The 16,569-nt window shown below is 35.1% G+C and overlaps 1 protein-coding gene across 5 annotated transcripts in view; it reads left to right on the forward strand.

Annotated features, from left to right (window-relative positions):
* The window catches only part of DMXL1 (Dmx like 1), a 137,460-nt gene that overhangs the window by 103,088 nt on the left and 17,803 nt on the right, over nt 1-16,569 (forward strand). For 3 of the 5 annotated variants that reach the window (XM_081230456.1, XM_081230453.1, XM_081230454.1), the window contains 5 exons: nt 3,086-3,172; nt 5,672-5,793; nt 6,158-6,299; nt 9,845-9,905; nt 14,385-14,512. In XM_081230456.1, the coding sequence (XP_081086582.1) occupies nt 3,086-3,172; nt 5,672-5,793; nt 6,158-6,299; nt 9,845-9,905; nt 14,385-14,512 (540 nt within the window). Of the gene's footprint in view, nt 1-3,085; nt 3,173-5,671; nt 5,794-6,157; nt 6,300-9,535; nt 9,587-9,844; nt 9,906-14,384; nt 14,513-16,569 lie in introns of all 5 variants that reach the window. The other 2 variants (XM_081230455.1, XM_081230457.1) reach the window with 1 other exon arrangement.

Genomic DNA, 16,569 nt, shown 5'->3' on the forward strand with positions numbered 1-16,569 from the left:
AATTCTCTGTCTTTTTTTTTTTTTTTTTTTTTTTAAATGGTTATTTAATTTTATTTATTTGTGGCTGCGTTGGGTCTTTGTTGCTGTGCGCGGGCTTTTCTCTAGTTGGCGGCGAGCGGGGGCTACTCTTCGCTGTGGTGCACGGGCCTCTCATTGCGGTGGCTTCTCCTGTTGCGGAGCACAGGCTCTAGAGCGCAGGCTCAGCAGTTGTGGCGCACGGGCTTAGTTGCTCCACGGCATGTGGGATCTTCCCGGACCGGGGCACGAACCTGTGTCCCCTGCATCGGCAGGCGGACCCCCAACCACTGCGCCACCAGGGAAGCCCTCTCTGTCTTTTTAAATTCAACTTTTCAGTATTCTTTGGTAGTGTTGATCCCAGCTACTTTTTTGAAACTCTTATTTCACTTGGTTCCCATAACATCATCTTTGATTATTAAGTTCATAGTTGTAGAATGTTTCTTGTTCTTTCAGTTTATTCAGTGTCAGTATTTATCTTTCCCAGTGCTGTTTCCCACTCCTGAAATGACCAGTCTTTTTCTTTTCCTATCTTTGGAATGTTAGGTGCTCCAGGACTTAGTTCTCTAACCTTTTCTCTTTCTATCTTTACTTTCTCTTTGGGTTATCTGATGGCTTAAATATCATCCATTGGCTGACAATTCTTAATTCTCTCCAGCCTCGCTCATTTCATGAAGTCCAGACTTGCATATATAATCTAGTAGTTATCTCCCCCTCAATGTCAAAACATAGAATTTTCTATCTTACCCTAATCCCAACCTGAACCTATTCTTTTTTTGTGTGTGTGTGATACGCGGACCTCTCACTGTCGTGGCCTCTCCCGTCGCGGAGCACAGGCTCCGGTCACGCATCCTCAGCGGCCCTGGCTCACGGGCCCACCTGCTGTGCGGCATGTTGGATCTTCCTGGACCGGGGCACGAACCCATGTCCCCTGCATCGACAGGCAGACTCTCAACCACTGCACCACCAGGGAAGCCCCTTAAACCTATTCTTTCCTTCACTTTTGTCTCAGTATCATTTTTTGAGAATGGTCTGAAAGCTGGGAGTCACCCTTGCTTCCTCTCTTTTACTCACTACTGTAGTCTCAGCCCATTGGCATAATTTATCCTAATGCTAACCACTTAATCAGTACCACCATTCCTACTCCCCTAGTCAAATTCACCACTGCCTCTTACTTCAGCTACTGTAGCTGCCTCTTAACTAGTTTCCTGGCAGCCAGTCTCACGCCCTTTATGTTTTGCCCCACAACATCCAGAATTATCAAAACCCTCCAGTCATTTTCTAATCTTAAAATAAAATCTGAATTCTTTATTATGGCTTTTAAGGCCCTGTGCAAACTAAACTCTGCCTACTTCTCCAAATTCATCTCCTAGAACTTATGATTTTTCTCAAAATTAAATATGCATAAACTCTTGATGCCAAACACCATTCCTCCTACCCCACCCCACCCCCTTTAATTGATTCTCATGCAGGTCTTCTTGGGACCACACTATTAAGAAACAATGTTTCAGTAAATCGATAATGAAAGGACAGAAATGTATTCCCACACTGAAGAAGCTTTTATGAAGTTCATGCTTTCCTCTCCGTGAGTGTAAAGTTTGAAGAAGTGCTGCCGGTGAAACTGAAATTTTCCACCCACCCATTCATTACCAGTAAATAGCATATCCCTCTATTCCATGGAAATATCATTTGTCTTTATTTCCAATTTCTTCAAAACCCAGTAGTGGACACTTAGTGTACGTTAGATACCAGGCAGATAGGTGGTTAAGTTGGGATTTTGGTCATGAAATTACAGAATTTGACTTAGACATTCTTACTGGATGATGGACCTCAACCAGAACTAAGACTTTATTTAGAAAAGAAGTTGACCCTGAAATCAACCAAAATGCTGGTACGATCAGTTAAATTCTTTCATGTTTGTTATCCAGTTGCATTTAAGTTTAGAGTATATTTGACATCTTTACATCCAGTGACTGTGAGTTTTGATTGCATATGGTTATTTTGGTTTGATTATATTATGTCTCTTTCTACTTTGCAAATGAACTGTCATCCTAGTTGCCATTTTTAAAAATACTGCCTCACCCTACTCAGTTCTGTGGTCAAACAATGGATGGGGATTGGTGATATTTTATCTAAATTTTCCAGGAAGTAAATTTGTTTTCTGATTTCAAATTAATAACTTCTGCACTGCACAATGAGTTGTGAAATATTTTATAATAATTCATGTTAAAGGTTGAAGGTTAGAGAGGATAAAATAAAATGAAACAAAATAGTACATTAAGTAACATCTCCAACTCTTAACAATTGCCTCTTCATTTTACCTCTGTTTATTTTAGTGAATGTTGATTTTATACAGTACTCTCTTCTGAGTTGAAAGGTGTATATGCCTTCTGTGGGATAAGCAAAAGGTCAAATATATTTCCCTTGTCTAAAATATATTGAATTATGGTTTATTCAGCTATTAAAATGATTACTGACTTGGGCAAATTACTGTGCCTTTCCAGATTTCAGGGTTCTTTTATAAATTAAAAGTTATTTTAGACAAAGAGTCAGCAAAATATACTCAGCTGGCTGTGTCCTACTTGTTCTTCTGTAGGCCATGAGCTAAGAATGGTTTTTATATTTTTGAAAGGTTGTTTTAAAAAAGAATATGCAACATAATTCTTTACTGGTCTTCAAAACCTAAGATATTTACCTTCTGACCTTTTAATATTAAAATATTTAAAATATTATCAAAGGATTATAATACTAAGAAACGCGGTAAACTTATCTTAACGTTAATAATTAGAATGTCTTAAAGTTAACTTATTGCAGCTTAAGAACATAAGCAGTTAATGAAGTTGTATATCAATGATCTTTTTATATGTGAAAAAGCAAATTTGAAAAGATGTAAATTCCTCTTGCCAAATTTTGTTTTAGAAATAAGTAACATGTAAAATAGTACCTTTGGATTTGAAATATCTGAAAAGTTTCTTAATTTATGCAAGTATTAAATGAAAGACTGACATATATTATGTTTTTTCATTCACTAAAATCACTGTATTTTTGTATTTTCTTTCCCTCCATTTAGATAGAAGCAGATTCGGGATATCCTGGAGGTAAAGCAAGAATTATTCATAAGGAATCTGATATCATTACTGCCTTTGCTGTTAATAAAGTAAGTACATAGACATATTTCTTACCTTTGATTAAGTATTCATAGTTGGAGAATGTCTCCTGTCTGTCAGTTTATTCAGTAGCAGTGTTTCCCTTTCCCAGAGCTACTTTCTACTCCTTAAATTGCAATGTGAGTACATTTTTTATTTTATAAAGTGATTATATTGTTTCGTAACTTAATTTATTTGATCTTGGATATATAGCAGATAAAATGTTTTATTACTACACAGAGAGAGGTCTCAAGTATTTATATATGCAGTTGCCTTTAGAATTTATTTATTTTATTTTTTATTTTTATTTTTTGGCATGCGGGATCTTAGTTCCCCGACCAGGGATTGAACCCATGCCCCTTTCAGTGGAAGCACAGAATATTAACCACTGGACCGTCAGGGAAGTCCCCTGCCTTTAGAATTTATACAACACATGCAGCTAATCCAAAGAAAATGTTTCCTGTTTTCTTTATATGAATATGTTGAATGTGGTTCTTCGTATAGATCAAAATTAAGCTTATATGTGACTCACAGAGATTCTCCCTCTTTGACTTTCAGCTATAATAGCTACCCAACTAGAGTGTTTTCTTTGTACTCCTTAGCTTTCTTACTCAATATCCTCCTTAGAGGAGTCTATAAGCTACTTACAGAAGAGGTAGCCTTAGGTACAGTGGTCCAAGATTGAAATTTATCTTAGTCATTTTCCCCTCCTATCTTCCCTAATTGCCTTACTGCAAAATGTATAGGGACTTCTAGTTGATTCTTCATCTTCCTATGCTATGTCTGTCTTTTTTTTTTGCCCGCACCGTGTGGCTTGTGGGATCTTAGTCCACTGACCAGGGGTTGAACCCACACCCTCAGCAGTGAAAGCGCAGAGTCTTACCCACTGGACCACTGGGGATCCTTTGTCATTCTGTCCTCATCTTTCCCTGTGTTCTTTGTCTCATATTCCTCATAGACTCTCCCTAACAGTGACTAGTTCTGTTCATAGCAGGCAAGTTTGGGATTAGCCCCTTAGCCAGGCAGTTCTCATGACGTAATATCTATATAATATGATATATACATATTACACAACTTCCTTCCCCTGAAGAAAATAAGATTTTAGTATTTTGTGCTATAAAACAAACTAGCTTTGTTCTCTTACTTGGATGTATTATATAAGTAACTAGTAATGAACAGTCATCCACATATACAAAGTCTCCTGTTGATTCTGTAAGAGTGTACTTGTTTAATTTTTACTTCTTCAGATATATTGTTTTTACATCTTTGCTAAATTTGTAGCTAAGAAATATCCTTTGCTTTAAATTGCAGTAATTTAAAATGCTGATGACATTGAACTTTTCCCCCATTTGTTCAGTTGTGAATTATCTGTGTCAAGCACTGTGAAGGATCTGAGATTTTCCCCTGCATTCAATGGAACAAGTTAGCTTTCACAGTTTAATGGATACTGTTAGAAGACACAAGACCAGAGACAAAGGACAGTTTATTACTAATAGCAAAAACTAGAATGTAGCATTTTTGCTCTGGTCCCTGAGGTACAGTTCCCACAAAGTGACAGCAAGAAGGCCAATGATAACCAAATCCTTTCTAATGTACATTAAGCATATCTGCCTTTTGATCTGGAGGGAGAGACTATAACTATATAGACATCCTGGCAATAATACTGTGAAACAAAGTCAGTCATTGACTAACTCACAAGACATGCAAAAGTGGAGAGTCCCATGGAGAATTACCTTCCAACAGTATAGTTAATATCCTTTTCCCACATACCTCTGGGGTCTCAGTTTTTTCTTATTAGTTTGTATTTAGCATTTTACATAATGGAAATACTAATCCTGTTTTCTATTTGCTGTCAATATCTTTCCATTTTCTGTATTAGAGATACATGTTTTAAATTTGTAGATGTTTAAAATTTTCTATCACTTAATCTCACCAACTTTTCATTTATGATTTTTTCTGACATACTTCCCTCACTCTTCTTCACCTCTTGTGACCCTTTCCCAAATTCTGTTTGTCTTGCCTAAGATTGAAAGGCTTTAGGTGAAAGTGATACCATCTTATTTGAATGATTCACTATTGTTTCTTTAGTTTGGAGTTCCTTATCTCCCTTACCTTTCTTTACCTCCCAGGGCCCCTATATTGTTCAACATCTCACTCCACATTTCTGAACTGTGTAAACCTTAGGGAGATTGTACCATTCTAGTAGACTAGAGAGACAGTGCTGGGAGAAGAAATGAAGTGGCATATGTATTTCCATTTATAGCTGGCTTTCTGTTGGATGCTCTGGAATTTTTAGAATATAAACATATCTCCAAGCTCAAGCTGATGATTATTTCACTCAAAGTTATTTATTAAAATTAATTTAAAATATTTATTTGTGAAAATACTATTTATTCTATACCTTAAAGTTATCATTTCTAGAGGCTGTTTTGTAGTCTCTATTTTCAAAAGTAGCACATATACATGTTATGCATTTTTATTTAAAATGTACTGTATGATTTATTTTTCAGGCGAATAGAAACTGCATAGCAATTGCTTCAAGCCATGATGTTCAAGAACTAGATGTTTCTGGAATTCTGGCTACACAGATCTATACTTGGGTAGATGATGATATAGAAATGGAAACCAAAGGGTACCCTTATACTTTGTTTTTATTTGGTGACCTTGCAGTACGAATAATGACATCCACAGAACTATACCTTTCAAATGATTTTTTAAAGGAATAGTCCTAGATTGTAAGCAAAGTGGAAATTGATATGCTAAAGAGTAAAGAAGTGGTGGCTGGAGCTTTAAAGAGGGAATCGAGGGTTAGAAGAGAAGGTGAAGGGATCTGAAATTGTTCATGTATGAAATTATTGTCTGTGAGTTGAGAGTTAAGAGCTGAAGAAAATTAATTTTAAAGGGAAATACAAAGTCATATGTTAGAGCTTTCAGGTATAACAGAAGAAATAAAGAACTGATGGGTTGCTTTCATTCTGGCTGATATTCCTTTGTAGGTCAGAAGATTTCTTGGTTATACATGCTCGTGATGATTTAACAGCTGTGCAGGGTACAACCCCATACACACATAGCAATCCTGGTACTCCAATTAACATGCCATGGCTTGGTAGTACACAGACTGGCAGAGGAGCATCAGTGGTATGTAAAGTTAAAAATATTTGTGTATAAATGTCCTGTTTTTCTCTCTAACTTAATAGATAAAAGATGATGTAAATATTTTTTTTAATTCTTAATTTTTTTAATAAGTCATACTTGTTGGAAATTATAAATTTTGATTTGAAGAATAATATGTTTTCATTTGAAAAGGATAACAAAAATTATTTTAAATAAATAATTGAAAATACAAAGAGCTGTATTTTAAGTAATAATTATTTGGAACTTACTGCTCCAAATTAGGCCTCAGCAAACTACGGCCTATGGGTCAAGTCCTGCCTCCTACCTGTTGTGTCGACAACATGCTAAGAATGGTGTTTGTATTTTTCAGCCGTTGAAAAAATATCAAAAGAAGAATGGTATTCTGTGACACATGAAAATTATATGAAATTCAGATTTTATTGTTTATAAATAAAGTTTTATTGGAACATAGCCACACTCATTTTTTAAAATATTTTGTTTATGGATGCTTTCACATTACAGTGGTAGGATTGAGTATCTGAGCAGAGACTGTATGCCCATAGAGTCCAAAACATTTATTATCTAATTCTTTATGAAAAAGGTTTGCCAACCCCTAGTCTAGATAATATTTTTAAATGATTATCAACTAATAACTGTTAGTTGATGCTGAGACAAATAAATTTTTCTTTTTTTGAACAAATAAAAATGATACAAATTTTTTTTAATTTAAGCAAAATATAATATACAGATGAACTGAAACAATTTTTCTGAAGTAATGGAGGATCCTCTTGAGCCCTGATTACCTAAGATGTGATCCATGTTTATACCCACATGAGATTCCTTTGTTGACACTTAGGGTACAGGAATTGATACACAGAACCAAAGAAACCCAGCACCAGCAATTCTTTCCATGGCTTTCTAGGTGGTAGGTGGTTTTTGTAAGGGTAATAATTATTTAAGTAAAGTCTCAGTCATCTTTAATAATACCTGATAATATTTTATACTTAATGCAGTTCCTTTATCACTCATATAACCTTATTATTGTTTGAGATATCTGTTGTAGCTGTTGTAATTACTTCTACTTAGCATTCTTTAGATGAAGCTTGAGATCCAGAAAGGTCAAGGAATTTAACTCAGGTCACTATCTCAAATTGTGGTAGAGCTTGTGTTAAAGCCCTCCATTCCCCTTCACTCATTGATTTCAGGTAGGAGTGTTTTAAGTATTAAGAATTTGAAAAGCAATCTAGTGATTATTCAAAAGAAAAGAGTTGGTCATTAATAGTTAAATTTTTTCCAATGGACAGATACATTAAAATTCATTTGTAAAACCTACTGATATTATTATCTTTTAAATAACTTAAAGAGAATATACAAAATATACAAAAAGAAATAATAAGCACTTTTTCCAACTCCATTTTCAGAGAATATGATACAATTCTTCCTGTAACAGCTTTCTTTTTGGTCTCTCTGCTTCTGTACTGCTCCCTCTGTTTTGTACATAGCAGGCAGAGTTACTTTTTTCTAAAACGTCATTCAGGTTATCACTCCCATGCTTAAAACTTTAAGATTTCCCAGTACAGCTTTAAAACAAGTGCTTAACATGGCCTCTAAGGCCCTATGTGATTTAAACTCTGCCAGCCTCTGCAGCAGCATCTCCCTTGTTTCCACACCTGATTCTCTTTGCTCTGGTCACAGTGGCCTTCTTTTTGTCACTTGAGCACATCAAGCTCAGAGCCTTTACCTTGTTTTCTGCTTGAAATACTCTTCTTCTGTTTACCATTCAGATCTCAACTCAAATTCCCAGAGATTTCCCTTGCTTCCTTAGCAAAGGTATCTGCTCCTCCCTACGCTACTGCCAGTCATACTGTTATCTCATTTGATCGTCATATTATCCCATTTTATCATCTCATCATCAGATGAGATAATAGAAATTAGATAATGGAAATTATCTATTCATTATTTGGTTGTCTTTTTTTATACCCTCTGCAATGCAAGCTCTTTGAGAGATTATGTTATGCCTGCCTTATATATTGATGATCTCTAAGTAGAATAGTGCTTAACATTTAGTAGGTGCTCAGAAAATATTTGTTTATTCTCCAGAATATTATAATATGGAAATTTACCTTTGTTATTCCTCTTAGGACTGAATTTTCTTCCTATTTAAATGTTAGAAGGACATCTTTTTTAGTTGGGGTCATTGTGGTTTGTAAACATAAGTATTAGGATTATCCCACTCCATCCTCAGGAAAAAGACACCCATATAGTAAGGTGGTTCCTTTTTATATGGATCTTCTAAAATAATTAATGATTTCTTTCCCTTATAATATTCTACATATGCTTTCAGAAACTTATTTAACTTTCTTTTATTTTTTTTTTTTTTGCGGTTCACGAGCCTCTCACTGTTGTGGCCTCTCCCGTTGCGGAGCACAGGCTCTGGACACGCAGGCTCAGCAGCCACGGCTCATGGGCCCAGCCGCTCCGCGGCATGTGGGATCTTCCCGGACTGGGGCATGAACCCGTGTCCCCTGCATCGGCAGGCGGACTCTCAACCACTGCGCCACCAGGGAAGCCCTTATTTTTTACTCATGATTTTCCTTTGATACTCTTACCAGAAAAAAAAAGATAATTAAAAGAAAGAACAGGAATCTTTAGACTTTTTCTAAATTAAGAGGGGCAAGGGATTTAAACATGAAGTTTACTAAACAGAAGTAACATTCAGAAGTTTGTTTTTTGTGTGTAGAGAATTTGATCAAATATTTTCTTAATCCTATTATTTTATTAAATTATGAATGCTAATGAAAAGGGATACTAGTTATGACCAATTTCTGCTATTTTGGAGTATAACTGCAGCCATATATATCTTTCAGTGTTTCTATCCCTCACTGGTTCTGCTGGCCTAGTTCCTTCCCTCCCTCCCAAATCCCCACTTTACTTACAGCTTTAGGCTAATTGAACAAATTAAAATCCAAAAGAACAATAACAACAAAATGTACATGAACTGGTGCTACAAACTTAGGATAACCTATAACTATAGTTACAGTTATAAGTAGGAAATAGTCTATAAATTAAATTATCCCTTTAATTTCACGTATTTAGTTTACTCTTATTTGATAGGCTATGTAAATCATTCAAAGCATAATTTTAAAATGGGTAAATAAATAGTTCCAAACTATCAGTTAAAAATTTATACAGTTTTCTGTTTACCTCTTTTTTTTTTTTTCACATGCTTCTGTCTGTCTTTTTAACCTTATACTATTCAGGATTGTTCCAATAAATTTAATGGGATAAGAAAAGAATTGGCAAGAAAGGAGGTAAGACTAAATTCTTGAGGTGAATTTGTTCTTAGATACTAGGTAATGATGCAGAAAATGTATGTACACTTAAATGTTAGAGAGCTGAGCTATTAAATTTCATTTCTGTTACCATGTTTAGTATTTTTAGCAACCATTACGATAGTTATGGAATCATGTAAAAATAAATAAATGTTATTTGAATCTCCTGTCACAATTTAAATTTTTAATACTACTTTTTATTGTAACTGTAAAAGAATGATTTTTCTTTGTTAACAGATGATTAAGAAAGCCATTAATAATGTCAGAAGAATGACTTCTCATCCATCTCTTCCTTACTGTAAGTTGATAATAATTAGCCATTATTTTAAGGAATTTAAAGGAAACTTAGTTTCAATTGAAAGGTAGTCAACACTTAATTTTTTTGTAGGGAATGTTTGCTAGCAAGTAAAATCACTTCAAAATTGGGTAAAAATAGAAAAAGTGATTTTCCTGAATTAATAGAGAAGGCTAACTTAACATGTACATTTTTAGCATTTTGACTGAATATTTCTGTTATCACATTTTATTTTTGAACATTTCTGGACTCTGCACAGTGTTAAATTGTAGTTGATAATTATTGTTTTAATAACTGGATCACTCCTTTTTTATTACATAGAACAGAACCATATCTGGGTCATTTGTAGCCTCCTCATAATCAGTTTGTATTTTATTAATATTTTGTCAGTTTGTCTTTTATCAGATACACTAATAGTAAGTATAGGAAACGGTTATTATTACATTCTTACATTCTGAGGAAGGATATATTTATTTTTAGTTAATCTTCCTAGGAATCTCAAAAGTTTTCTTCCCTTAACAAAGATTTAATGGGGGATTTATTGGAAGTATTGAAGCAGAGAAAAAATAATAGAGACAACTTTAACTGGTGGGTTGGAATCAGTATTCACATTGACATGTGTGTATTCCAAGTTTTTTTTAATATAATTTTTAAGTAGTGCCCTTCATCAAATTGTCCTACTACACAGTAACAAAAATAGTGAAAATAGTGCATGTTAATTAAAAGGTACTCATGTCCCTCCAATTTAATAACCTATAAAAAATTGTACCACCTTTTTTATGAGAGATGTTTTGATAAAATAGGAGTGGCAGAACCAGTGTTCTTTTCTACCTAATTATAATAAGTGCTGTAAGCATCTGTTATCAAAGTTATATACCAGTGTCTAATAAAAGGGTTGAAGAGAACCATATATTTAAGATGAAGAGGGTAACTTCTGTTACTTATGCTAGAGGTATAAAATAATATTGAAAATTAGCCTGTTTTCACTATATCAAATTTATTCAACACTAGAAGTATATGTTTTCTATCCACAAGTCTAATGTAAAGTAAGAACTAAAAACAATCATGAAGCATATAGAGGAAGGAGTCAAAGGTGTTTTATATACAAAGCTTAAATACTATTAATCCTGCAGCAAGAAAATTTGGCATTGTTTAAAATCTATCCTTACTCTGTACAATAGGGTTTAGAAGTTTCCTGAAATATTGAAGGGATTTCATTATTTCTCAGCCCCAAAGCATGTATAATGACAGGTGACTAGTTTATAAATAGGCTCTACCTCAAGCCCATAAATTTAAATAAAATAATCCCTAGCTTCAAAGGCAATTAATGGACTTATTTTCAGAGTTATTAGGTAATATCATGTAACTTCTGTCTTGCAGTACGTACTTTCTCCATTCAGAGAAGAACTACTGTAACTGGCAGATAAGAGACTTGAAAAGTTAAATGCTAATTAGATTAATCACTGAAATTTTTTTACAGTATATTTTTTCATGTCATGAACAAGTCTCACAGATAGTAATTTAGTTCAACAATAGGCTCCTTTCATATACTGGAAATGTTTTGAAACAAGTTTTTAAAAAATTTTACTCTGAATTACAGATACCTCAAAATAGTTCCTTCCTTCCTTTGGAGTAGATTTTTTTTTAAATCTTAGTCATTGTAAACCAAAACTTTTGAACTTCTACTCCAGGGAAATTTTCTAGAAGTTAATCTAATAGGTTGAACTGAAATAGAAATGTAAGTCTTAAAAGGAAAGCCCCATTTCAAAAACAAAAAATGAATATATTAAGATTTTTAAGGTTGCATTTAACTCTTTCCTTACATGTATATGATGTAACATACTTTACTTACTAATAAGGAATATTTGCTCAGACAACCTGGTTATAGGAACATTTGTGGGTTTTTTGTTTGTTTGTTTTTGTTTTTTAAAGAATTAATTTTGGGCCGCATTGGGTCTTCGTTGCCGCGCACGGGCTTTCTCCAGTTGTGGCGAGCGGGGGCTATTCTTCGTCGCAGTGCACGGGCTTCTCATTGCAGTGGCTTCTCTTGTTGCAGAGCACAGGCTCTAGGCACGCGGGCTTCAGTAGTTGTGGTGCACGGGCTCAGTAGTTGTGGCATGCGGGCTCTAGAGTGCAGGCTCAGTAGTTGTGGTGCATTGGCTTAGTTGCTCTGCGGCATGTGGGATCTTCCCAGACCAGGGATTGAACCTGTGTCCCCTGCATTGGCAGGCAGATTCTTATCCACTGTGCCACCAGTGAAGTCATGAAACCTTTGTTTTTTTAAGTTTTAGTTTATAAGGCTTTAAGAGAGTGTTTCATTTTACATATAAGCTACTAATAATTAGGGATTTTTTTCAAATTTAAATAAAACCATAAATAATGGAAAAATTTGAGTGGTTTTTAAATGCATCTAGTCCAATTAATTTTTTTGATTAAGCTAGGCAAGACTATAGAAGAGAGGGGGGATAGAATTAACAACCCTAGTCTCAAGAAATTCTACCCACCCTTCCATCCCAGCCCAGTGTTAAGACATGTCAAAATGGTTGAAGTTCCTTTATTTTTTATTTATTTATTTATTTTTTGCCGTGCGCGGGCCTCTCAGGGTTGTGGCCTCTCCCGTTGCGGAGCACAGGCTCCGCACGCGCAGGCCCAGCAGCACGGCCCACAGGCCCAGCCGCTCTGCGGCACGTGGGATCCTCCTGGACCGGGGCACGAACCCGTGTCCCCTGCATCAGCAGGCAGACTCTCAACCACTGCGCCACCAGGGAAACCCAGAAGCTCCTTTATTTTAAATACTTGGAAATGAATGAGGAAAAATTGACTAATGTATGACCAGCAATATGCTAGATACTTTATTTTTACATACATTAATATAATTTCTCACTACCTCTGTACCACATTAATACTGATAACTATTCTTAATGTAAATTTAGCCCTATATGTTAGGCATATTTCTGAATGATTTATATGAATTATCTCATTTACTTCTCAGAACTGTCCAGTGACTTATATATCATTAATGATATATATCACTATTATAGTGACTTATATACATTTTACTAGAAGGAAATAGGCTCAGGGAGATTAAGTAAGTTTCCTAGTAACACACAATTAGTAAATGGTAAAGAATTTAATAATTATTTAGTTTGTTCATATTCCTTAATGAAACAGATAACATATATTTGAGATATCAGATCAGTCACAATAACTATTAGAAATGATTTTTTTAGCATGACTTTCAAGAGCTTCTACAATCTTTTTCTCAGAGAAAAATGCATAAATTTAAACATCAGTAGTATGACTGATAAGAATTGGCTGTTAAAAATCCCAAGATTTTATACTGCTGAACTGAATGAATAAGCATTTTCGGAACGCTAATGGAAAACTGATGAATTCATAAAAGTGCTAACAAAAGATCAAGATAAAAAAAATTAATTACATGGGACTGAGTGAACTGATGAGGATGATTATAATTTTTGTGACTTTCTGTTTGAATTAAAAAAAAATCCCACAAGGACTCAGAAGCAAAAAATATACAAATCAATTTTAAGTGCAAAGTAAAGGAGCTGTTACCGTGGAGGATTACTGGACTGAATGTCAATATTATGACATAGTATGAGTGTGTTTCGTGTTTGGTAATCGCAGTCATTGTGCTTTTGTTGTGGTCATCCATTTACAATGCTTGGTGTCAGTTTATTTATCTCTTGTAAAAATAAAATACGGGGGCTTCCCTGGTGGCGCAGTGGTTGAGAGTCCGCCTGCCGATGCAGGGGACACAGGTTCATGCCCCGGTCTGGGAAGATCCCACATGCCGCTGAGCGGCTGGGCCTGTGAGCCATGACCACTGAGCCTGCGCATCCGGAGCCTGTGCTCCGCAACGGGAGAGGCCACAACAGTGAGAGGCCCGCGTACAACAAAAAAAAATAAAAATAATAAAAAATAAAAAATAAAATAAAATACAGTGTGTGTGTGTGTGAAAAAAAAAATCCCAAGTTTTTTTTTTTTTTAAATACGGTTAACTTGTTAAAGTATTGTGTTCGTCTCAGGTGTACAACATACTGATTCAGTATTTTTATACATTACAAAATGATCACCATGATAAGTCTAGTTACCATCTGTCACCATACAAAGTTAACTAATTCCAAGAATTTGATTCTTTATCATAAACATTATCTACTAAAGGCTATTAAAGTGTAACTGAGATAATTTCAAAAGGAAATAAAGTTTATAGAGGTCTGATTTAATTGCTTCTGTTGTTTTGTGTGAGGATATGTTCTATCAGATGAAAGAACACCATGTAATTATCTGTTTTTAAGATTGAGAGTATTCAAGTGAAATTTCATAAAAAGGTAAATTCATATGAATTGACTATGATTCATTTCTTAGGTATTTCTTCCATAAAGATTTTCACATTGGATTAAAAGATAAGTTTGCCAAAGATTCCTGAAATAAATTTGCAATTTTTTCCCTCTTATAATGCAGATCTGACAGGAGCTCAAGATGGAAGTGTGAGAATGTTCGAATGGGGCCATTCTCAACAAATAACCTGTTTCCGACCTGGTGGCAATTCAAGAGTTACAAGAATGAGATTTAACTATCAAGGAAATAAGGTAGTTTATAAAAATGTAAATAGGGAATATGGTTTGATTTCTTTAAAGGTTTATGAATATTACTCATTTGGGTTTCTGAAGAGAACAGCTCAATGAGCTAATGGTGAAGTATTAATCCATCTTATATGAATTCTTTTTAAAGAAATTCCTCTCAAAACTTAAATTCACTTGGTTCTTCCTGGAAAGACATTATATACATGTCCATTAAAATTCTCTTATATGATGCTTAAGGACCAAATGATTATAGGACCATCTTATATTACACATTTTTTATTAAATACATCTGCTTACTTTACCCTCTGGGACCTACTCAAAGTCTGGTCAAATACCAACTAGTAAGTAACATCTGGGAGTTGATTAGAAATGCACTGGACTCTAGTCCAGACCTATCAAATCACCATCTGCATTTTAGCCAGATACTCTTGTGATTTGTACACAACATTAAAGTTTTGAGAAGCACTGCTCTAGAACAGGGTGTTAACAAGCTACGGCCTAGCCACCTGTTTTGTAAATAAAGTTATATTGGAACACAGCTAACCCATTCATTATTTGTTTTCTATGATTATTTTCCCAGTACTGCAACAGAGTTCAGGAGAACAAAGACTGTAGCTGGCAAGCCTAAAATATTTACTATATGGGCCTTTTAATAAAAGTTTGCCAACCTGGCTCTTACCAGCTTCACTTCCCGTAATCCTCCTTTCCTCAAACTGCCTCTTTCTGCTACTCCTATCTTACTAGCACTTTAAACAACTACTGAAGGGGAAATCAGCCTGCTCTTTGTCTTCAGGGCCATGCTTCACTAAAAACATTCACACTGGCCCTAGCTGATGGTTCATCTTGCCTTTCGTTTTCCCTCAACCTCCAAAGCTTCCACCCTCCTTACGTGTTACTTGTGTCATGGTGTGCTGCAACCTTTTTGCCTACCACATTTATCAGATGGCTCTTATCATTTCACAGAAGTCAGTGATAATTTTTCATGTAGTTATGAAACAAAATTGAGAGCTTATAATTTATTAATACCAATTAGCAACATTCTTTGCTCCTTAATGGGAAATTAAGGGGATTTAATCTAAAAGCCTTTAGAATTCTACTGTACTTTCAGCTGTATAACCTATCCATACCACTTATGTACTCATATTTTCCACTTTGGTTGTCAATGTTACATTGTTCCTAACTAATCTCTGTACTTTGACCTAATCTCTCTAATGCATTCTTTATGTTGTCAACAAAGTTATATAACAAATAGCATAGGGAATTCCCTGGTGGTTCAGTGGTTAGGACTCATGTGCTTTCACTGCCGAGTGCGTGGGTTTGATCCCTGGTCGGGGAACTAAGATTCCACAAGCTGTGCAGTGTAGCCATAAAAGAAAAAAGAACAAATAACATAATTATATAACTACACTATAGGTGAGATCATATTATCCTTTTCAAGAACCTGCAGCCTCCTCATTGTGTCCAAAGGCCCATATTCTTTAGTGTGGCATTCAAGTCCTTCTACACTCGGAGTTATTTTATAGATTTTACACTCACTACAACCTTCTATATAGGCTATTTTAAGTCACAACAAACTTCTTTATTGTCTGCCCAAGTCTCTTTGATAGGCAGTCAGCTTACTGTTGATTCACCTTAGCCATGATGGTGCCCAAGAGCACAACACCTAAGCGTGCTATCTCCCTTAGTAGGGGAGCCTACTGGAGTAAGTGGAACAGATAACTCATACTACAGTATATCACAGTAATGCTGATCATTTTGTCAAAAGTCATTGGACATTGCAGAAAAACCAAGAGGCTAAAAGGGAGCATTTAACAGAAAAAAAATGACCTGTGAGGAATAATTCCTTGGATTTAGGAAGATCCTACATTGTAAAACAAGAATGGGATTCTATGAACCAAAGGCAGTAGACCAATAAAGAATTTTTGGAAGTTAAAAACATATGATACCCTAAAATTAGGAGAGTAGAGGAGCTACTGATTATAAGGTCTGAATAGCAGAATGGAAGTATTTGAAAATCAAGTTTGTGACTGGGAGGTACAAATTTGGAATTTATCCCATGATGA

The sequence above is a fragment of the Mesoplodon bidens genome (genome assembly GCF_964165515.1).
Source record: "Mesoplodon bidens genome assembly, chromosome: 4".
Taxonomy (NCBI): Eukaryota; Metazoa; Chordata; class Mammalia; order Artiodactyla; family Ziphiidae; genus Mesoplodon; species Mesoplodon bidens.